Source organism: Eschrichtius robustus, chromosome 2 (genome assembly GCF_028021215.1).
Source record: "Eschrichtius robustus isolate mEscRob2 chromosome 2, mEscRob2.pri, whole genome shotgun sequence".
NCBI lineage: Eukaryota > Metazoa > Chordata > Mammalia > Artiodactyla > Eschrichtiidae > Eschrichtius > Eschrichtius robustus.
Window position 1 is genome coordinate 172,245,223 of NC_090825.1, and position 23,035 is coordinate 172,268,257.

The window sequence follows — 23,035 nt, forward strand, 5'->3', positions numbered from 1 at the left end:
TTTGAGTGACACCTTGACAGCGGAAAAGGGCGGAGCCTGTAGCGCCCAGACGCGGCTTGAACTCTGAGAGGCGGGCGGGGCCTTACCCAATGGGCTGAGGGGTCGGGAAGGAGGCGGGGTTTCTCTCGGCGAATCGGCGGACGCGCCCTCGTTGCCGCTCTATGCCGCTCCGCCTCGGCTCGCTGGTCCCAGAAGGCGCCGGGTTTCCCAAGATGGCGGCCGACGTGTCCGTTACTCACCGGCCCCCGCTGAGCCCGGAGGCTGGGGCCGAGGTTGAAGCTGACGATGTCGCGGAGCGCCGGGCGCCTGAAGAAGAACTGCCGCCGCTAGATCCAGAGGAGATCCGGAAACGCCTGGAACACACCGAGCGCCAGTTCCGTAACCGCCGCAAGATACTGATCCGGGGCCTCCCGGGGGACGTGACCAACCAGGTGTGGGGGGGGTGGCCGTGTGGGAGCGTGGCGGGAAATACCACCGTGCGCGTGCGCGGGGGGCACCGGGCGACACCAACGCTCTGGCGGAGGGCGTAGGCTGAGTCCAAGCGCGGGATCCACGCGGGGTCGGGAGAGACCAAGAGCGGGATGTGGGGGGTCGGAGATGGAGGGTGAAACCAACTTGATTGAGGGGACGTTGCTAGGGGCGACCACAGGCTTGGACGAAACCAAGTGATTGAAGGGGGCGGGGAATGGAAGGGGGCGGGCAGCTTTGGCCACGTTGGGGGATTGTGAATGGGCAGCCAGATCGGGACTGTGGAAACTGGGACGCCAGTTGCTTCCTGCTCTACCATGGAGTGGTGGGACCTCATATCCATAAGTTTCATGGTTGACTAGACTATGCCTTTTCCTAGCAAGCGTTTATTAACTCCTTTTAGAGGTAGATCCGGAAGTCGTAGCAGCTTCTGGGGTCTTTTTTCCCCAAAAGCCTCGGGATTAATTTGGAAAAATGGAGTCTCCTCCTGTCCCCATGCCACAGACCTGCAGAAAAGAGGGGGGGGGGTTGTTCCATGTAGCCCCCCCCTTGGCTGATCTGTCCAAGGGTGCTCTTCTGTTGGGGCCAAATGGAGCAGGACTTCCCAGTGCTCTTTGAACCCAGGAAGATTGCATCTGGTCTGCCCTGCCCATCAGCGATGGAATGGGTTCTTTGTCCCTGCTATGGAGAATCTCTGGTCTCTGGCCCATCAACACACCTGCCATTGGCTCTCTCTGCCCATGGGTGGTCACATGGCTGGTGGGGCCCTAGGAGTGTTGGGAGGGGTGTGACTTGGGGACAGACCTGGGGCAGGCACCCCTAAGCATAGTCTGGTTTGTTTCTAGAGTCAGCCATCCTCCTAGTGCCCACCATCTCTCAGCTGGGAACACGCTGCCTCTCCTGCAGGGTGCACAGTGTGTCTGGCACAAGCAGGCCCCAGAGCCTCGCCTCCATAGCTGGCTTGCAAGAAGGCAGCCCTGCCAGTAGGAGGAAATGGGGAGGCACGTGAAGCCACACAATGTGGGCTTGTTAAGTACACAGGGTCCCCAGTCAGGTACCCATGGGTGGCATTCCCACTGCTGCGCTGACCAACTGCATGACCTGTGACAATTTTCTTCACCTTTTTGAGCCTCAGTTTCCACATGTACAAAATGGATTTGTTAATACTTGATTTGCAAGGTTGTTGGAAAGGGTCAGTCTTGCAAGCCGAGGTTCAGATGGGTTAAACAACTTCCCTGTGGGTGTGTGCAGAGCTGGGACTTGAACTCAGACACACCTGACTCTCTAATAAGAGTGTGTTGTGTTGGTTAAAAGCATGGGATCTGCAGCTAAGCTCTGAATCCCAGCTCTGCCAGGTATGGCCTCAATGGCCTTGGGCAAGTAGCTGCTCTGAGACTCAGTTTCCTCCTTTGTAAAATGGGGATGGTAATTGACCTGCCCTCATAGCTGGTCCACGTGAAGGTGGCACTGGGTTGCTCCCTTCAGCCTTCGGTGATTCCCTGTCCTCTGGCTTCTGTCTCCACAGGAGGTGCACGACCTGCTCGGCGACTATGAGCTCAAGTATTGCTTTGTGGACAAATACAAAGGGACAGGTTTGTGGGACTGTGGGGTGGGCTAGGGGCAGGGGATGACAGCCCCTGAAGCTGGGAGAATCTTGGCCCAGTGTCTCATGAACTTCAGGCCCAACATGCAGCAGCGATGGAGGGGATATGGACCAGAAGGAAGCCAAGAGAATGGAGGGGCACTAGTTGTTCTGGAGGACTTGAAGGAGAAGACCAGACAGGCATGGGTGACTGGCCGGCTGGGGGGATGGCTTGGGAATGGGTACCCAGTGCCCAGGTATCTGCTGGGTAGCCTGGAAGAGGAACATCAAGGATGCCCCACGATGGGCACCCAAGATGAAGGATAGATTGGGGCAACAGTCTGTCCTGCGCTGGACCTAGGGTACATCTCTGCCGAAATGGCAGCCTCCCTCTGGCCTCTCTGCCTCCACGATTTTACTCCCCTGCTTGCCTTCCCCCAGACCGCCAGCTCTGATCTGACTGCAAATCTGATCATACCTGGTCCTAACCCTGATCATTCTTCTCTCTCCTCAAAACCTGTCTGAGGCTCCTCCTGATACTACCTTGCAAGGATGTGCCTCAGCCTCACCGTCTCCTCAGGTGCCTAAGGTTCCAGGCTGTTCCCTCTGCCACTGTTCTTAGCTGTCTCCTCTTCCGTCCAGCTGGCATCAGGCAGCTCCTCACAGTGCCCTGAGCGCACCCCCCCACCCCATCATAGCACCGACCACCCTAGGCTGTCGCTGCCAGCCCACTCACCTGCCTCCTGCATGTGGTGGTCAGTTCTATGAGAACAGGGACAGGTCTTGTCAGCCTTGGCCCCCTACATGGGAGGCTCTCGGTGGGTGTCTGTGCCCACAAGGCATTGTGCCAGGTGTTAAACCAGCCAGGGCCTTTGCCTGTGAACTATAACATGGGTGAGAAGGCACTGAGGGCTGGTGACCCCTCGAGACCTAGCTGGTGGGCTGGAAGTAGTGCTTAAGATCTTGGACCCTGGAGGCAAATGGACCTGGGTTCTAGTCCTGGTCCTCACTCTATGGCCATAGGCAAGTGATTTACCCTCCTCAGCTTCGGTTTTCTCAGCAAATTGGACATGACCCGTTGGAGTTGATCGTGAAGCCAAACGTATTAAAACACCTGAAAAACTGTGGGTGCCTGGGAGCCGGCCTGCCTGGGTTCAAGTCCAGGCACTTGGGCAGGACACTGCTCTGGGCCCATTTCATTGCTGGAAAAATAGTGTTTGTGAGCAGTAAGTTATTCCCGTTTGACAGACGAGGAAATAGACCTCAAAGCCACTCAGGGGCTAGAGTTGAAACCCAGGCTCCAGTGACCACATGCTTAACCACTACCCTGTGTGTCACCCGAGTTACACATGTAGTTCTTAGGATGGGGCCAGGCTCCCAGTAGGTGAGCGTCACCGCGGGTTGCAAGGAGCAAGCCTCGAAGAGCCCGGAGGCGCTGGCTATTGTGGCTCAAGGCTGGCAACTGTTCCATTCAGTTGGTGCCTGTGATGTCCTGGCTGTTTGGTGTTCTGAGGTCACATGTGGTTTGGAGGGAGGTCGGTGCGGGCGACCACGGGGTGGAGGGGCAGGCCCTCGGGGGCCCCACTGACCCACACTCCCTCCCGCCGCAGCTTTCGTGACCCTGCTGAACGGGGAGCAGGCTGAGGCCGCCATCAGCGCCTTCCACCAGAGCCGCCTGCGGGAGCGCGAGCTGTCGGTGCAGCTGCAGCCCACGGACGCCCTGCTGTGCGTGGCCAACCTGCCCCCCAGCCTCACGCAGCAGCAGTTCGAGGAGCTGGTGCGGCCCTTTGGCAGCCTGGAGCGCTGCTTCCTGGTCTACAGCGAGTGCACCGGCCACTCCAAGGGCTATGGCTTCGCCGAGTACATGAAGAAGGACTCTGCCGCCCGCGCCAAGTCGGACCTGCTGGGCAAGCCGCTGGGCCCGCGCACCCTCTACGTGCACTGGACAGACGCCGGGCAGCTGACGCCCTCCCTGCTCCACTCCCGCTGCCTCTGTGTCGACCGCCTGCCGCCCGGCTTCAGTGATGTGGATGCCCTGCGCCGGGCGCTCTCGGCTGTCCACGCACCCACCTTCTGCCAGGTGAGCCCTGTGCCCAGTGCGGGGATCTCGGGGAGCAGATGCGAAGCCCAGAGCACCTCAGAGGGGCCTTTGAGTCACCTGCTCTCTCCAGTCTCCTGGGTCCCCTTTTCAGTAAGGCAGCAGCGATGCCACTTTGAATGGGCTTCTTGTTAGAAACGCCACGTGGTGCAGTGGGTGACAGCCCACCTAGGAGCCAGTTGGCTGGGCTTCAGATCCCCGCACACCCTCTGGCGACTTGCTTAACCTCCCCACTGTAAAATGCAGGCAAGACTACCTTTGTTAAAAAAAAAAAAAAAATGGCTGTGAGGCCTGCTCACCCTGTGTTCACATCCACTTCTGCGCTCACGCCTCCTGGGTCCCAGGCCCCGGGCCCAGCATCAAGGAGGCTACTCTGGAGGAGCCCACAGTCCATTTAAGCCTCGAGGTCAGGAAGTTGGACGTGGCCAGATCCCAGCCCTGCTCTGTGGCAAGTCACTCACTCTCTGAGTCTTTGTTTCCCTCCTCTGTAAGAAGGGGTTCAATACTCATGCGTTGGTTTAGCAAAACAATCTCTGGTTCATTCCAGTCTCACTTTTTGGGCCCTTCTGTGAGGGTGTCTAGCCCCATGACAGGCGCGGTGGGGCGAGAATAGGCCAGACCCAGCTCTTGGAGAGCTCCCAGGTGGTCGTGCCCACAGACCCCCAGGGTGGACATTCCTTCAGCACTCACTGGGCTTACCTGCAATCCCTCCATCCTGTAACAGCCTGGAGAGGCAGGTGTCATCCGCGTCTTCAGGTGGGGACACAGGCATGGAGAGGCCAGTTGACATGCCCCAGGACATACAGCCGGGATGTGGCAGAGCCAGCATTGGAACCCCAGGCCACCCTGGAGGAGGCTGGTACTGGGCTCACACCCCAGCTCTGTGGCCTTGGGTGTTGGTGCTGGGGAATTGGCGTTGGTAGGAGCCCCTCTCTTTGCTCACTGCTGCCTCTGCCGCGCACCTACTGTGTGCCAGGCCCTGGACGGGACTCAGGACACAGATGACATATGCATATAGCTTAGCAGCTACCTCCTCTCGTGTGGAGATTGTAAGGGCTGTGGCCAACTACAGGTTCTCTCTCTGGGCCTTGCTTTCCCCATCTCAAAATGGGTCTGGCCGTGCTCTGTGACTAGGTTATTGCAAACGGCTGCTCACGCATTCCTCCACATATGCATTCACCAGATGTCTGCTGAGCACCTGCTGAGGCCCCGGCCTCGAGGTGACTGCCTCCGAGGGGCCCAGTCATGCTGGGCATGCTGGTTGAACGGAGGTTGGGCTTGGGAGTCAGGCAGGTTGAGGTGTGAGCCTCGGTCCCCCTGTTTAGGAGCCTTGTGGCCTTGGTTGCTCTTTGATCCCTTTCTCTATTTGTCTGATGAGACGAGCGTGACTGTGAGAAGAAGCACATCCAGGCCTTGGTGCCGGGCCCGGCCAGAGGCGAAGGTGAAGTGCTCGCTAGAGGTGGGCTGAAGGCCCGAGCCTGCTCTGCCTGGGCACTCAGAGTGGGCACTGGGCCCACGCCCACAGCCTCCCCCGCCCCTGCTGAGCACACTGTTGAACCCCCACCGCCACTCTGCCAGGTGGGTCTAGTGGCTGGGCCCATCTTACAGAGGAGGAAACTGAGGGCCGTGGACGGGCAGGTGCAGTGGCCTCCACAGGCTGGCCAGCCAGTAAGCGGTGGGCTGGGAGCCAAGATCAGGCAGCTGACCCTGGGGCCCCCGCTCTCAACTGGGCGCCCCTGCCTCCCACGACGGGAGTTTGCTGCCCATGTGGGGGGTGTTTTATTTTTGACGTAATCAGGAGGAGATCGTGAAGGAAAGCCCACAGCAACCCAGTCCGGTTCACTTTGCCAGTTATCCACAGGCCACTTGGCGTATCTTTTTTTATATGTATATATAATTTGTATTTACGTATTTACTGCCGCGCGGTATGTGGGATCCTAGTTCCCTGACCAGGGATCGAATCCGTGCCCCCTGGAGTGGAAGCACGGAGCCGCAACTGCTGGACTACCAGGGAAGTCCCTACGTATCTTAATTGCTTCATTTTATTGCAAAGTTGCTTAAAAATGTTTGAACGTTATGGATGTGTATAAAGCAGGTGTCCCAAGACCCTGGGGTGTTGTAAAAAGCCTTTTCAACTTGATTCATTTTTATGAATGGGCAGTCCAGGCCCATTTCGAAATTTAGCATGTCCACAAGGGCCCTGCGGTGAAGACTCCCTCCTGGCTCCGCAGGGTCTTTTCCTGCAGCCCCTTCTCGGAGCAGTTTGTGTGTGTCCTTCCAGCGAGATTTTATTATGCATTTCAAATGGATACGTATATATGTTCCTGCATTCCCCTTTTCTTGACTCAAATATTGCCATGCCTGCATTGGTTTGACTTTATCTTGGGCGTCTTCCCATGTTCAGAAATGAGATCTTTCTCATTTCTCCTGTAGCTGCACCATATTCCATTTTATGGACTCTGTGCTATGCCCTACTGGCGGGCAGTGCGTTGCTCCAAACCACACTGCAGTCATCCATGCGACATTCTGGACCCAAGAGGAACAGCAGTGGTTCTCAGGATAGCCATTGCCACGCCAAGGTGCCCAGTCCTGTTGAGGGCTTCTGCCTGGCCTTGTCTGATCCCAGCTCCAGCTCTGTGGCCTGGGCAAGGGACTGCCCCTCTCTGAGCCTCAGTTACTTCACCTGCAAATTGGGTGTGCTGAAACAGCGCCTGTGGCACGTGGCCTGTGGGCGCGCAGGGCCCAGCTGAGTGCTCTCACAGTATCTGCTCTCCCTGGGACAGCCCCGGCCCACAGTTCCAGCACCTACAACACCCTGAAAACCAAGAGTTTTGTTCCGAGTTGGGCAGGCTCACTGGGCAGCAAAGCCTGAGTTGAACTGATGTGGGGTCGTCTGTGGCCTTTGTCTTTGCATCTTGCTGCCAAGCTATTCACGAACTCGATTTCCAGGGCGCCTCAGAACCCACTGGGGGTGACTGATACCTAATACAGGGTGTGTGCGGCACCCTCTTTCTCATCTCCCAAACAGCCTCAATCCTGGAACATATCTGGCCCCAGGGTCTGGAGAGGGGGCTGTGGGCCGGAAGTATCAAATGACTGCGTCAAGGGGGGTGAAGGGGCCTTTCTGGCCTGCTTGTGACCACATCCCTGTTCCCGCCACTCACTGGCTGTGTGACTCTACCCTCCAGCCCAGCTCCACCAGCCTCAAACCCGAGCTTGGTGGCCATCTGCCTCACCACCAGGCTGTGTGCCCTTCCCAGCCCCACCTGCATCCTCGGCCTGAGGTTTGTGGCAGGGCTGCACTTCCGAGCCACCTGCTTCTCCCGCTGGCCCCTCCTCTTTGAGCCCACCAGCATGTGCTCAGGAATCCCAGGCAAAGTCCCAAAGTGGCGCTGGCGCAAGGCCTGGGGGAGTTGACCCGTGTGGAGTGGGTCCTGGCTCTGCCCTCCCACCAACAGTGTGACCTTGGGCGTGCTGACCTCTCTGAGCCTCAGTTGCCCCCTCTGAAAAATGGGCAGGATGTAGCATCCTGGGGCCATTCAGAAGATTCGACGAGCTAACGCTGAAACCAGGCACGGGACAGTGCAGGGCCCCGAGTCCATTCTCTCTGGGGTGTCACTGTCATCAGGATCCTCATCTGGTCACTGTGGTCACTTCATGTGATGGTGGTCACTGCCACCCAGGTGCTTATGACTGCCTCTCCCCCCACCCCCCAGCTGGCGTACGGCCAGGACGGGCAGCTGAAGGGCTTCGCCGTGCTGGAATACGAGACGGCAGAGATGGCGGAAGAGGCACAGCAGCGGGCAGATGGCCTGGCCCTGGGGGGCAGCCACCTGCGCGTCTCCTTTTGCGCCCCTGGGCCCCCTGGCCGCAGCATGCTGGCTGCGCTCATTGCTGCCCAGGCCACGGTGAGCGCGTGCCAGAGGGAGGGTGCCCCAGAGGGTGGAGATGGGGGAGCCAGGGGACCAGGCGGGCACCCTCTGTGGCCAGGCAGGGCCCTGAGCTGCGCCTCTCTTCCTCTCTGCAGGCCCTCAATCGGGGCAAAGGGCTCCTGCCCGAGCCCAACATCCTGCAGCTGCTCAACAACCTGGGGCCCTCCGCTTCCCTCCAGCTGCTGCTCAACCCCCTGCTGCACGGTGGCGCGGGTGGCAAGCAGGGTAAGGCAAGCAGGGGCCAAGCGCTCTCAGCGCCGGGCGCCTCCCGCAACCGTTCCCACCTGAGCTGCGAGTGACACGAGCCTGTGAGCAGGGGCTGGGGTGGAGTGATGCTCCCCCGACGGAGCTGGTGCCCTGAGCCCCTCGCAGGGGGTGGTGGCGGGAGGGACCGTCCGCTCCCGGGGGGACACATCTCCCAGGCCCTTTTCTGTGGTTGTCAGTTGCCCTCTGGCAGCTTCAGTTTCCTGCTCTCCACAGGCCCGGGGCTGTGTTTAATTGGTGGGGGGGTTCCACCCGGGGCCCGCCTCCCATTTTCTGGGTCTCCCCCTAGGCCTCCTGGGCGCACCCCCGGCCATGCCGCTGCTCAACGGGCCCGCCCTGTCCACAGCGCTGCTGCAGCTCGCCCTGCAGACCCAGAGTCAGAAGGTAACGGCAGGCCGTGGGGCCACGGGCTCCCTCCTCACTCACATCCCGCAGCCCCTCGTCATTCCATTTCCAACACCACTTGTACCCACCAACGGGTGGTTCACCATCAGTGGGGTTGTGGACCATCAGACTGTGTCCCTGGGGCCCGTTATGGGGCCCGGCCTGTCACAGGTGCTCAGGACTCAGGAAGTGACTCAGTCAAAGCTGAGGCTGCACAGGGGAGTAGAGGGGCCTCTCATCCCCACCCCCTCAAACACACACACACACACACACACCACACACACACACTGCACACACACACACACACACACACTCACTGCCCTGTCTGGTTTGATTCACTGGGGCCAAGTCAGTGGTGCAGATGTGTCTTGACGGTAACTGACAGAAGGTAAGGTTGTGGGCTTGGGCCCTGTGTGGCTAAGAGTGACTGAATCCACATGTGGCTGTCACACGCCGTGTGCCTGAAGTCGACGTGGTGTTGTGCGTGTTAAGACACTGCTTCCGTGATAATCAGCAAGTGGGCTGGGTGTGAGATGGTGGGTGACAGGCTCTGACCCGCTGCGCATGGTCCGTGTTCCCTGGGTCTCCCCAGCACCTCGGGTAGGCCCTGGCATGCAGGAGGCCTCGGTCACCATCGGCTGGGTGGGTGACGGCCGGGCTATCGCAGACATTGGGAGACACCCTGTGTGTCTGCCTGTGATTGGCTGTGGGCTGGAGTCTCGGTGTGCTGGGCGTTGTGACCCACTGCCCTCGTCTCCAGCTGACTGTGCTCTGTCCCTAGAAACCCGGGATCCTGGGAGACTCTCCCCTAGGCACCCTCCAGCCCGGGGCCCAGCCGGCCAACCCCCTCCTCGGGGAGCTGTCTGCAGGTAATGCAGACCCCGCTCCTCCCCATCCCTGTGGGTCCCATCCCACTTCCCCTTCCTGGGCCCCTTTCCTCACTGGGCGTGGTAAACTCCCAGCTGTGCAGCTTTGGGCAAGTGACCTAACCCCTCTGGGTCTCAGTGTCCTCGCCTGTCAGTTGAGTGCGTGGGTGCACACCTCCCTGGGGAGCCATGAACATCTGGGAGTTGATGCACTTTGAGGGCCCTGCTCAGTGTCCAGCACACAGTTACCCCCCGGCTGCTGGCCCTGGTCCAAGCGGAAGCTGTAGGGCCCTGGGAGGAGGGGGCCTGTGTGGTCGGGCTGCTGACACCCTCCTCCTTCTCTCTGTAGGAGGGGGCCTGCCCCCGGAGCTGCCGCCCCGGCGAGGGAAGCCACCGCCCCTGCTGCCGCCACTGCTTGGCCCCTCTGGGGGTGACCGGGAACCCATGGGCCTGGGTCCCCCAGCACCCCAGCTCACTCCGCCCCCTGCTCCTGTGGGGCTTCGAGGCACTGGTCTCAGAGGCCTGCAGAAGGACAGTGGGCCTTTGCCAACGCCCACTGGGGTAAGGCCCCACCTGCACCCAGCACCATTCCAGCCCCCTGCCTTGCGAGGGCCCCCCTGCCAGGGGCCCTCATGAACCTGGCCCTCCCGCCACAGGTCTCGCTGCTAGGGGAGCCTCCCAAGGACTTCCGGATCCCCCTGAACCCCTACCTGAACCTACACAGCCTGCTCCCGGCCAGCAATCTGGCGGGTAAGGAGGCCCGGGGCTGGGGAGGCGCTGGGAGAAGCCGCCGCCCAGCTGAGGGCCCCCTGCCTAACCCCCCAGCCCCTGGAGGTGGTGGCAGCAGCAAAGCTTTCCAGCTCAAGTCCCGCCTGCTCAGCCCCCTCACCAGCGCCCGCCTGCCCCCCGATCCAGGGCTGCCCGACAGCTATGGCTTCGACTACCCCTCAGTAAGTACCTGGCCGCCCTGGGGGCAGCCCTCCCAAAGGCCGGCTGCTGTGGCCCTTTGTCCCTTGGGAGCAAGTCACTCTCCAAACTGACATTTCTCTAGTACTGATTGTGCCAGGCCAAGCGTTAGGGAGACAGCGGGGAACATGCTGGACGCAGTCCCTGCCCTTAAGTCTCTTGTCTGTTTGTCTCTGCGCATCATCAAACCCTGCTTCGCTTCCTGTCAGTCAGTTTTTCTCTCCCGAGAGGCCTGCAGCCACACTTCTGCTTCTCCTTAGAGACAGGGCTCAGCCTCCTCTCTGTCTCTCTGTCCTTCTCCCCCTCCTCCCCTCTGCAATTCATGTCTCTGTCCCTGGAGAGCTGCTCCTTCTATGATTCCGACTTCCTCTAGGCCAGACGTTGCAGGTTGGCCACCTGTGTTGTGTTTGGCCCACAGTGGGTTTTTAAAAAAATAACCGAAATAAATGCCAGTGCCAACATAAAAAAAACACAGGAGTTCACACAACCTGGATGCCCTGCTTGCCTTGAAAACTCCAAACCCCTGGCCCCATTGGGGCCACACACTCTCACAGCCCTCTGGGGTCCAGGTACAGTCACCCCCCTGGGACTGGGTACCTATTCTGTCTCATTGCCCCACCCTGCTGGCTGAGTTTGCCCCCATACACTAGAGTTTGCCCTCTCCTGGAGGGGGCTGACTTCCCCAGTGACAGCTGTGCCGTGGAATTGAATCAAGGGTGAGGTTGGTTACAGACCCCAACCCAACGTGCTTCTCCCACTTTCATTCAGGATGTGGGACCTCGGCGGCTCTTCTCCCACCCACGGGAGCCAACCCTTGGGCCTCACGGACCCAGCCGACACAAAGTAAGAACTGCCCTTTCCACCCTACCTCCTGGGTGTATCAGTTAGCTTTTGCTGCATAACAAGCAATTCCACCACTTTGTGACTTAGAACAGCAAATATTTTATTATTTCTCACCATTCTGTGGGGTGGTGGGTGGGCAGTTCTTTGCAGTCACCTGGCGGGTCAGCTGGGGCTCAGCAGTCCATAGTGGCTTCCTTCATATAACTGGCAGTCAGTAGGCTGGTGAAGAGCCTCGGCTGCAGTGATTTATCTGCTCCACATGGAGCTCATCCTCCAGCAGGCCCCCCTGTGCTCATGCATGTGGTTCCCTGGAGGAGGGTTCCCTGGAGGAGGAAGGGAGGGCAGGCCCCTCTGCTGGCATTGTCACACCACTGTCATATTGGCCAAAGCCCAGAGTTGTTTGGGGACAAAAGGGGGTGATACTGCAATGATCTGTCTTACTCAGGCAGCCCCCTCTCTGCAGATGTCCCCCCCACCCAGTGGCTTTGGTGAGCGGGGTGGCGGAGGTGGCGGTGGGCCCGTCTCCCACTTCTGTTTGGGCTCACCCACTTCCTACTTCACCAGCGGCCTGCAGGCTGGCCTCAAGCAGAGCCACCTTAACAAGGTGAGGAGCCTCCCAGACTGAGCACAGGTTCCCAGGGACAGCCAGGATGCATGGGGCCCTGTGACCTTCAGCGCCAAGGCCAGGGTGGTGGCAGGGGTCAGTTTTGCTCAGGGCCGAGCTGAAACAAGCCATTCTCCCTGAGCCTATGTGTCTTGCACCCAGTATTGCCCAGGCTTCTTGGCCTCTCACTTCCTCCCCCAGCAGCCCAGGGTGTGGGTGGTATAGCCTCAATCCACAGATGAAGAAACTGAGGCCCAGAGAGATGAAGTAATCTGACCCCAGTCTCATAGCTAGTAAGTGGCAGCAGCAAGATTTGAACCTGAAACCCTTGCCTCTGCTCTGGGGGCTGCTTGCTTTCCCATCCCACATCTCTCCCATTTCTCCCAGGCGGTCGGCTCCTCCCCACTGGGCTCTGGAGAAGGGCTCCTGGGCCTCGGCCCTGGGCCCAATGGCCACAGCCACTTGCTGAAGGTACGGGCAAGGGGTGGGGACACTCGGCTGGGGAGTGGTGGCCCCTGGGTGGCCCCTGACCCACCACCCCTTCCCCTCTGTCTTCAGACCCCACTGGGTGGCCAGAAACGCAGCTTCGCCCACCTGCTGCCCTCGCCCGAGCCTAGCCCAGAAGGCAGCTACGTGGGCCAGCACTCCCAGGGCCTTGGAGGCCACTACGCAGATTCCTACCTGAAGCGCAAGAGGATTTTCTAAGGGGCCAGTGCTGGAGATGCTCAAGGGCCTGCACCAAATCGCTTTTGGGTTTTCTGGTGTTTTGTCTTGTGTTATTTTTCTTTTTCTTTTTTTTTTCCTTTCGGTAATAGAAAAATTTCTGAAAGACTTTGCTGACCAACCAGCAGGAGCCCAAGGAATGTAGGGGCGTCTGGGAGCCACTCTGCACCTCTGGCCTGCTCCCAGTGTGGAAACCCTGCAGCCTTAAGAGGGAGAGGCCATGGCCTGCTCTCTCTCCCCACCCCTGTGTCCGCCTGTGTTCGTCTCTCTGGGAGTCCTCTCCTGCCTCGTCGCTCCTGTATCTTGGCCTTTCGAGTGCCTTGGAGGTTTCCCTGACCTCCCGTGAGGATCAGAGACTGTCCCCCTTTTTTAACTTTGACAGTTGACTTTGGTTTCCTTTTCTAATTTTTATTATTTTTTAAACAATCCAGGACGACCCCCAGCTCTGATTCCTTCAAGGCCCAGCGTGTCTGGGCCTCCATTCCACACTTTTCGGTTTGAAATGGCTCAGCCCTTTTTTCTTTTTCCCACAACTGCTGCAGGCATGGCTGTCTCCTGCCCCTGCCTGCCCTCTCTGACCTGTACTCCACCTCCAGGTCCCCTGCCCCCTACCACAGTCCCCTCGCCTTCTGATGCCTTAAAAGCCAGGCTCCAGGCCCCAGGCCCCGCTGGCCAGAGCCTCTCAGATGCTGAGCTCCGGAAGCTTGACTCAGGACCAAATGGCTCTGGCCTGGGGATTGGGCCCCTCTACCCGTGGTCCCCCATCGTGGGGACAGTAGAAGGCCAAAGCCTTGGTCTTGGCAAACCAGTCCCACCAGCCCTCCTGCTCAGGCTTAGGTGCAGGGATGGGCTTTCTCTGCCAGCTTAAATTAGTCCCCCTGCTGTCCGTCTGTCAGGCATTGTACATCTCACTGAGCCTCTGCTGTCTCCTCCATGTTGAAGATGAGCTCCGCCTCTTCATCCCCAGGCCAGATCACCCGGAGCTGGCCTCCCTTTGGCCCAGTGCTAGAAAATTCAACAACATGCCAATAAGCTCTGCCCCTGCCCACCAGCAGGACATGTCAGCCTGAGGTGACCCTGGGCCCTGGTCCTGGCCGGCTGGGCCACCAGCTTCCCTCCCCTGACTCTGGGGGTCCACATCCACTCCGGGGGCGGGGGGGGCTGTCCTCTCCCCAGTCTTCTCACACAGACCTTTGCTGAATTAAAGTTTGTAAGTAAATGGTTTTAAAGAAAGTAGACCTGTCTGGTTCTTGGGATAACAGTGGGCCTGGTGGGAGGTCTGGGAAAGCCCTGCAGGTCTTGGTGCAGCCGCGCCTGCCTGGCTCCTCACTCTGGCAGCCTCCTCCTGGACTCACCTCTGTCGCACGCCCCCACGCAAAAACGTCGGCGCGTATATTCGGGCAATTACGGGCCCTTTTCTCGCGTGTGCGCCGCGATGCATGCTTAGTCTCCGGGTCACATGATGCCTGTCATGGCCGCCTCCGTGGCCTGGGGAGGCGTGAATGCTGGGTTCCTGCTGCGGGCTGCCAGGAGTGCCTGGTGGTGCCGATCCGGGGGCTTTTGGGGGTCCGGGGAGGCGGCGGCTCCTGCGATAGCCAAGAAGTTCCGGGCGACAGGTACCTGGGGCGCTTCGGGCGGGCAGCGTTGACCCATTGGACGCCGGCCGGGCGCGGCATGGCTGCTCACCCAACCGTGTTTTCTAGGCTCGCGCCCGGCGGGGGAGGAAGAAGCCGGCTGTCCCGAGCGGCCTGGGGACGTGTGAGTGTGGGAGCCAGGTCCCCCATTACTAATTTCACGAGGTTTCTCCGGTCCCCACCTTGCCCTACAGCCTCATCCCTGGGTCCCCTTTCTGTATCACCCTATTCCCCTGTCCATCAAGCCCCAAACGCGACTCCCTAATCCTAGATTCCACCTGGTTCCTGTGCCCATCATCCAGTTCGTCATCTGCACCCCGATCTGTCCCCAGGGTGAACGTGGTGTTCGTAGACCGGTCAGGCCAACGGATTCCGGTGAGCGGCAGAGTCGGGGACAATGTTCTCTACCTGGCCCAGCGCCATGGGGTGGATCTGGAAGGTGGGAGCCGGGCACAGGGAACTGGGGAGGCCCTTATTCATTCGTTAAAAAAACCCACAAGTCAGATATGATTCTCCACTACTTAACCCTGCATGGCTTCCCACCAAACATGGGTAAACTTCAGACCCCTCACTACAGCCTCATTCCCTGCCTCTTAACCTTCATTCATTCAGCAGTTATTTACTGAGCATTTGCTAGAGGTTACTAAAACTCCTGCCCTCCAGGAGCTTGTATTCTCTTCCTTTTTCCTCCCTCTCTTCTAGCCACACTGGCTTTCTTGCTCTTCTTCAAACAGCCCAGTTCATGCCTGCCTCAGGGCCTTCACATTTGCTGTTCCATCAGAAGTGTTTTCCCACCAGATCTTCTGGCTCCTTCTCATCCTTCAGGTCCCGACGTAAATGTCATCTTCCTGACAATCTTATCCCCCTCGGTCCAACTAAAGTCCCCATGCCCCGATAACTGTCATCTCAGTGTGTTTCATTCTCTGCGTAGCACTTCTCATTGTTTTGTCTCCTTCTTTGTCATCTCTCCCCAGAATCAGATCAGAAACCCTGTTTGCCTTGTTCACACTTATCTGTTGCCTGTCATGGTATTTAGATGTAACAGGTATTAAATCAGTATTTGTTAAAGGAAATATAATAATAGCAGACATTACTTTAAGCCTGTTAACACATGTTAACTGATTGAATCTATTCCATGAAAACTTTATACAGTAGGGGAGAATATTATCCTGTCTTATAGGTGAGGAAACTGAGCCCCAGGTTGAGCAGACCTGGTCCAAGGTCAAGTAAGTGGCAAAACTAGATTCAAGCAAACCCAGCCTATTTTAGCCACTAATCTGTGCTGCTCTTCTATGAATATTGAACACTTACTGTGTGCCAGGTAGCAATGTAAAAAACAGATAAGGCCCCTGTCATTTCACACCAATTTCAACCTAATAGGGACAATAATCCCATGCATAAACATGTGATTATATCCTGAGCAACTGGGAAGAGCAGTCTTTTAAAAAGTGTACAGGGTTATCTGTTGGGTGTATGTAATAGGGAGCTGATTTAATCATTAGGCGGGGAGAGTTGTAGGAATGTGTGTGTGGGGCGTGGGGGTCATAGCAAACCTACCTCAAGTTCTGTTCTGGAATCCAGTGATTGGCAGTTCATGACAGAGATTAGAACATGAACTTTCAAGGCAAGTGGCCTGTGTTCAGATTTTGCTGTTGCCAACTGTGTGACTCTGAGCAAGGTCCTTAGCATCTCTCGGCCTCCTCATCTATAAAATGGGATAATTTAGTTCGTATCTCACCAGGTTGCTGTGAGGATTAAACAGATCTCATGTGTAGTGTGTAGTACCTGGCATATAGTTGGTGTGCAGTGAGTAGTTGGGACGATTATATTAGATAATCTCTGTCTCATGGGGTAAGGATGCTAACGAGTTGGGAAAGAGGGCTGAGGAAGAGATGCCTGGGAACTACTGGCAGTTTCGAGGCCCAGACAGTTTCTTCCCCAGAGACTGGAAGGGTGGGCAAATTAGTCACCATAGCCCACAGGGATGGTCTGCTGGTTCAGGAGGCTGCCTTGCAGCACCACCCTTATTGTCCAACATGTCTGGAAGAGAAAAGAGAATTCTGTCCCGTTCACTTATAACAAGTATCTCTCGAGCATCTACAACCTGCCAGGCTCAGTGCTGAGTACAGAGAGAAGAGGGCAGGTTGACAGAGCACAGGTAAACCCAGAAATGATGATGGTAACTTCAGACTGTGATAAACACTGTCCAGAAATTACTAAAGAGATAACAAGGGTCAGGGGAAGGACAAGAGATGGGGCACTTGGAGGACAGTTAAGTCCCCAAAGACAACAAGGACGTAGCCATGGAAAGAGTGGAGAGAAGAGCTTTCCAGATCAAGAGTATGGCAGATGCTGAGGTCCTGTGGTGGGGATGAGCTTGGCATGGAGGAGTTGAGTGAGGGGGGCCGGTGTGGCTGAAGTGGGTGAGTGCGGGGGTGGGAGCATCTCAAGGACTGAGTGGAGGAGTTTGGATTTTATTCTAGTTATAAAAACCCTTTGGAAGGCTTTAGGCCAGGAGGAACATTATTCCGGAGCACAGTTCCCAGTGATCAATCAGAAGGTTGGGAATGTGTCCAGGGGCAAGCAGGGAATCCCAGACTCTCCATCTTCCAACCCTTATTCCTTAACCCCTTCCCCTGCTGCAGCATTAGATGCTGAGTGAGCCAGTCCCTCCGTCAGCAGCAGCAGGGAAGCCCAGCACAGTGGCAGGGTCACAGCAAGGGCCCACAGGCTACAGGAAACCTGCCTGGCCTGTACCCTCTCAGCTACACTGAAGTCAGGTCCACGCTCATTACCGGTTCCAGGTATCCAGCCTGGTCCTCAGCCTGCTGGGGAGTTTGGGGGAAACCCCGGACGTCCTTTTGCAAAAACTATGGGCAGGTTGGGAACAGCCAGCTAAGTCAATGACAGGGTGGAGGGTGCCCACAGTGGGCGTGCAGGCCCGGGAGGGAGAAATGAGGGTCGAGTGGTGAAACGAAGGGATTCTTGGGAATTCCCTGGTGGTCCAGCGGTTAAGACTTGGCTCTCACTGCCGTGGACCTGGGTTTGATCCCTGGTTGGGGAAATAAGATCCCCAAGCCATGTGGTGTGGCTAAAAAAAAAAAATTAAAAAAAAATAATAATAAAGAAACAAAGGGATTCTCCTTTATGTCCTTCACTGCATGGCACCTGCCTGACCACTCCCCTTACCAGTGCTCCCTCACTTGCTGCCCCCAGGGGCCTGTGAAGCCTCCCTGGCGTGCTCCACCTGCCACGTGTATGTGAGCGAGGACCACCTGGACCTTCTGCCTCCTCCTGACGAGAGGTGAGCAGGGTGGCCCCTCCCAGCTCTGAGCTGCAGGGCTTGGTTGCTGAGCCTTTGCGTTCTGGGTGTCCAGAGTTCCACCTCTGCAGCAGCAGAGGGCAGCCCCATCTTTTCTCCCTGCTCCGGCTGCTGGCAGGAGAGCTTCCTTTCTGGCCACTCCCCCGGACCCATTAATAATCGCTGCCCCCTTTGCCCCAGGGAGGACGACATGCTGGACATGGCCCCCCTCCTCCAAGAGAACTCCCGGCTGGGCTGCCAGATTGTGCTGACACCTGAGCTGGAAGGGGCTGAATTCACCCTGCCCAAGATCACCAGGAACTTCTACGTGGACGGCCACGTCCCCAAGCCCCACTGACACAGGCAGCTGGGTGGTCCCAGACACTCACGGCCCCAGGGCCAGGACTGGAGAAATAGCCAAGTTGCCAGCCCCGCCCAGAGCACGGGACAGGCCCGGGAGAGATGGCGGAAGGAACCGGAAGGCCAGAACCCCTGCTTCAGAGAGATCCCACGTCCAGGCTCTGGTGGGGACAGGGCCCCTGTTGGGGCAGCCTCCCCCAAACCCCTGAGAATGGGGGTGTGGATAGGGGTGGACTCTAATCGGAGAGATAATAAAACCGTCTCACAGACTTCCAGCATCTTGAGTGTCCTTGCGGGGGGTGCGGGTGGGAGTACAGGCCCTGGGGTCTACAACTGCAACTTCCAGGCCTCCAGCTTTCCCCTCCCACGGTGGTGATGGGCCAGCGGGAAACTGAGAAAGAGGCCTCATAGTGAGGGTCCGCGAGCCTGAGGATCAGCGTGGCAAGGCCCCGCCCCTCAGCCGCGGAGGGATTTGGAGGGGTCCAGGCTGCTCTTGGCCGCAAGGGGTGATCAGGTCACCTGAGCAGGGTCGGAAGGGACAGAGGGACGGAGGCTAGCCTGAGGGTTGAGGCTTCGAAGCCGGTCCCCAATATCGCCGGCCAGAGGCGCCGATCCCACTGGCCCCGCCCCCCTCAGGTGGAGCTCCTTGCACCCAGGGCCAGAAGCGCCCCCGCCCCAAGCAGGTGGGGCTCATCGAGTGGGCCCGGCGTGGGCGGGGCCGGGCGAGATTTGGGAAGTGGGTAAGGGCTGGGACACAATGGAGGCTGAGCCAGCCCCGGATTTGTCGATGCTTCGAGAGCTGCTGACGCCGCCCTGTCTGGACCCCGAACCGCCCCCGGAACTCCCCACCCAGCAGGCACCAGGGACTCCAGGATGCCTCAGACCCAGTGGCAGGTGCGTTAAGGAGCGGCCCTTCCCCCAACCTGGCCCAGTGGTCAAGGGATCATGACCTCTGGTTCCTGGGGTTACTCAAGGGTCAAAATGTTAGTTACTGGTACTTACAAGGAAGAGGTCCCGGTCCCCAGGGATACTTGGAGTCATATGGGGGTCAGAGGCTATACAGTTCTCCTTGCCCCTTGTGCCTGAGACTCATGTAGGTGCCGCCCAGGGAATGGGGTGACCACACTGTCCCTTGTCCCCAGGTCCTTCTGGCTTGCACACCAGGACTTGGTCACCGACTTGCACTTCCTCCAAGAGCCAGCAGAGGGGCTGGCCCAGTCCCCCACCTGGGACACCCAGGCCCTAGGGCCCTGCTGGGAGCCGAAGGCCCTGGAGACTCTGGGAGCCCTACCTCTGGCCGAGGATGCCAAGAACATGCTGACCCCAGTCAGCCAGCAGAGCCCCAGCCTGGGGCCCCGAGTGGCTCCCCCGGCCTCTTCAGCCCAGCCACAGAGGAAACCCCGGAAGCAGTCGAACCCCCAGCGGGGCGCCGAGAAAGTGGACCCCCAGTTCGAGGGGGTGACCCTGAAGTTTCAGATAAAGCCAGATTCCAGCCTACAGATCATACCCACCTACAGGTAGGGGCTGGCCTGGGCAAGGGCACCCTTTATGCAAGTAATAGTGGTAACAGTGCAGAGGCCCGGGGGCAGGTGCTCCCAGGAATGCCCTCGTGGACTCCCACCTCAGCCCTGCCTTACAAATGGCCCCATCTCTGAGCGAGACCTCAGGCTGGTGTCAGTTCCTGTAACTGCTGCTATGAGCCAGTCACATCCAGGTCTGAGCCCGGGTCTCCTCCTAAGAGGCCTGACCATACCCGGGGCTGCTGCTTCTGTTAGTTTTTCCAGCAATGATAATAGCTACCGTTTGTCAGACATGACAACAGTAATAGAGGTAACAGGTAGCACTTGGTGTGTATGGGCTCTCTGAACCCCGTGAGGCCCACTTTACAGATGCAGAAACTGAGGCACAGAGGATGAGATCTCTTGTCCTTGGTCACACGGCCAGGATGTGGGAGAGCTGAGCTTTCAACCTGGCAGGCTGGGGAATTCCCTGGCGGTCCAGTGGTTAAGATGTGGACTTTCACTGCCGTGGGCCTGGGTTCGATCCACGGTCGGGGAACTAAATTCCCACAAGCCGCTCTTCGCAGCCAAAAAAAAAAAAAAAAGCAAAACAAAACAAAAACAAACCTCGCAGGCTGGCCCCAGGCTTACTGTCTTTTCAAATGATTATGTCTGTGATATTAATGAGGTGCAAGGCCAGGCCTTTCAGACATCAGATGCCTCCTTGGGGGTTGCCTGACTGTAAATCTTCAACTGGGGGCTATCTGGGACAGCATACAGACAGACCCTCGGTGCTAACGCCTTGTCTACTCCCCAGCCTGGCCTGCAGCACCCGCTCTCAGGGTCCCCCGCCAGGCCCTGCCAGAGGCCCAGAGGCCAACGCAGGAGGCAGCGAGTCCCTGGGTGAGTCCTGGAGACTTGAGAGCTATAAATACTTGGCGGGGGGGACAGTTTCATTTCTTCCTTGTCTTTCTCCCCATCCCGCTTCCCTATTTAGACCCATCCAGGAGGAGTCTCAGCGTCCCCCTCCACTCAGGCTGAGTCACCCACACCCCCGGCTTCTTCCTCTGCTGAGCTTTGCCATCTGTCTCCCTTCTTGGTTTTCCCTCTGTCTTAGATCTGGCAACACCGGGGCTGGCCCGGAGCTGGGTGGGGCCTTCACAGAGACCACCCCCCTCAAAATGCCCACCCCACACAGGCCTCCTGAGCTCGGACTCTTGGCCTCTGACCCTTGCCCTTTGGCCTCTTCCCTTTCAGGGCGCCGACGCTGTGCTTCCTGTAGGACCCAGAGGACCCCACTCTGGAGAGATGCCGAAGATGGGACCCCCCTCTGCAATGCCTGTGGTATCAGGTCCTCAAAATGGAGGAGGGATTTGGGGTGGGGTCCTCGCATCAGTCCATGCTTAGCCGGTGTGGGGTTTTGGGAAGAGGAAACACCCACCTCTTGGGGAACGTGGCTCACTCGTGGTGATTTCTGGGCCCCTGCTGCCTGCTGAATGTTGGTTTCTTGCACCCCCGTCCCAGGTACAAGAAATATGGCACCCGGTGCTCCAGCTGCTGGCTGGTGCCCAGGAAAAGTGTCCAGCCCAAGAGACTGTGTGGCAGATGTGGGGTGTCGCTGGGTCCCCCCCCAGTCCCAACTCAGGAAGGGTAAGCCCTTCCTCACCCAGCCGAGCCTGTCCTGCCTCAGTTGCTCCAGGGGAAGAATGGGCTGAAGGCCTCCTACGGGAAAGAGCTTGGGTCTTGAGGGGTCCAGCCTGCCTCCTCTCTGCCCCCTCCCCATTCAGAGACCCCAGGTGGAAGACCCAGGCCTCAGGCCCCAGAGCTCCTGGCTCAGGGGGTCACTGGCCCCCTCCTTGGCCCCTGCTTCAGTCAGGCTTGGCTGAGCACCTCACCCCCTCAGGAAATGCTCATGGCAGTGAAACTCATATTGTTAATATCAGTGACAATAAAGAACAGAACTACTCAGAGAAGGGGTGCTGTGACTTCGGGATCCCACCTTGCACGCCCTCACCCGCCTCTCCCTCGGCCCAGGAATGTGGGGGAGGGGTTTTCTCAGTGGGGTTCTGAGGGACACACACAGTCACGGAGACAGGCACCACCTGGGAATTAGCCACATTCATTACAGCACCCCATACAGGGCGACAGCCACCGCATGCAGAGACAGACAACACGTTCAGAAAGATGCACACAGTGGGACTTCCCTGGGGGTCCAGTGGTTAAGACTCCGTGCTTCCACTGCAGGGGGCACAGGTTCAATCCCTGGTCAGGGAACTAAGATCCCACATGCCTCGCGGCATGGCCAAAGACGCATCAGCAGACCCATATGTGCCGACACTCACGAGACACACAGACCACACACAAGACAGAAAGACACTGACAGACGCACATCCACCGATAGACACACGTGTTGATGTACACACAGGACACATACACATGCACGATACAGACACACATGAAAGACACATAGGTGGCACACGTTGGCCCACGGTGATACACACACAAGTGGGCCCTTTATCTGGCAGCTCCACCCTTGCCTACAGGATGTCCCCGTCCTGCATCCTTCCACACACCAGTCCCTACTGTGTCCCCCCTCCTCCCTTTCAAGATCTCTCTAACCCCACCAAAGTGTGTCCCCAACCTGAAGCCAAAAGCCACATGGGAGACGCTGAGCTCTACCCCTGTTGCCAGGACACACAGGCCACCACTACTCACTGGGAGGGAGGGAGGGAGGAGGGGGGCATCAAGGATGGGTGAGATGCAGAGTGGGCAGGGGTGGTCGCTGCTGTGAGGCCTGCAGGTCCACTGGCCCTGGGAAGGGGAGCCCCTCTGAGACCCCCTTTGACTCTCCTGAGTGAGCCTGTGGGGAAGGCTTGGGTCCAGATTCCTCAGCCTCGGATCCCTGACTCATTCAGTACCCCCCTTGCTTGGCTCACAACACCCTCCCCCAGGTCTCCTGTAGCTGCTGCCTTCGCATCACTGGAGTGAGGGTGGGCTCTGCCCCAACACCACATCTTCAGAGACCCCTTCCTTGACCACCCAGCCTAAAATGGACAGCCCCCCTCCCACCCCACGTCAGGCTCTAGTTCAGCTCTTTGCTCATCTCTCTCTTAGAACCTACCAGAAGTTTCACCTCTCTACTGGTCCAGGGTTATTTCATTCACATTCATCTCCCCTACTGGACCATGACTTCAGAGGCCCAAGGTCACCACCTCTCTGTTCTTGACCGTGATACACCCCCCCCCCACCACCACCAGTGCCCAGCATGGAGAAGCTCTTCGGGGACAGACACAGCACACGAGGGTCTCAGACTGTGTGTCTACAAACCCCTGGCTGTTTTTATCGACGTAGTCAACATTTATTGAGCAACTACTGTGTACCAGGTTCCAATGAGGCACTCAGTTGTGAATAGAACAAAGATCCCTAGCAAAGCCAATATTCGAGAGTGACAGTAAACAGGTATTCAATAAGTATCTAATAGAATGTCAAGTAGTGATCACGCTACAGAGAA

At 58.1% G+C, this 23,035-nt stretch overlaps 3 protein-coding genes across 8 annotated transcripts; all 3 read left to right on the forward strand.

Moving 5' to 3' along the window:
* Positions 1–167: 167 nt before the first annotated feature.
* On the forward strand, positions 168–13,963 carry RAVER1 (ribonucleoprotein, PTB binding 1). Of its 5 annotated transcripts, none has more exons than XM_068537024.1 (14): positions 168–431; positions 1,994–2,060; positions 3,661–4,130; positions 7,865–8,056; positions 8,176–8,305; positions 8,634–8,728; positions 9,510–9,597; positions 9,944–10,155; positions 10,251–10,344; positions 10,420–10,544; positions 11,329–11,403; positions 11,849–12,007; positions 12,395–12,478; positions 12,566–13,963. In XM_068537024.1, exons 1-14 carry the CDS (start codon positions 213–215, stop codon positions 12,710–12,712), a joined length of 2,157 nt encoding a protein of 718 aa, XP_068393125.1. In that variant the 5' UTR covers positions 168–212; the 3' UTR covers positions 12,713–13,963. The 5 variants fall into 5 exon arrangements, with proteins under 5 accessions (XP_068393125.1, XP_068393126.1, XP_068393124.1 ...); XM_068537025.1 differs by having other exon boundaries at positions 11,867–12,007; XM_068537023.1 differs by having other exon boundaries at positions 10,251–10,544.
* A 229-nt stretch (positions 13,964–14,192) lies between these two features.
* FDX2 (ferredoxin 2) lies at positions 14,193–18,294 on the forward strand. Of its 2 annotated transcripts, none has more exons than XM_068534883.1 (5): positions 14,193–14,346; positions 14,434–14,488; positions 14,697–14,803; positions 17,581–17,668; positions 17,867–18,294. In XM_068534883.1, exons 1-5 carry the CDS (start codon positions 14,193–14,195, stop codon positions 18,021–18,023), a joined length of 561 nt encoding a protein of 186 aa, XP_068390984.1. In that variant the 3' UTR covers positions 18,024–18,294. The 2 variants fall into 2 exon arrangements, with proteins under 2 accessions (XP_068390984.1, XP_068390985.1); XM_068534884.1 differs by having other exon boundaries at positions 14,195–14,346; positions 14,636–14,739.
* A 488-nt stretch (positions 18,295–18,782) lies between these two features.
* On the forward strand, positions 18,783–21,178 carry ZGLP1 (zinc finger GATA like protein 1). Its single transcript, XM_068534980.1, has 5 exons — positions 18,783–18,919; positions 19,168–19,542; positions 20,342–20,427; positions 20,782–20,875; positions 21,049–21,178. Exons 1-5 carry the CDS (start codon positions 18,783–18,785, stop codon positions 21,176–21,178), a joined length of 822 nt encoding a protein of 273 aa, XP_068391081.1.
* The last annotated feature ends 1,857 nt before the right edge of the window (positions 21,179–23,035 follow it).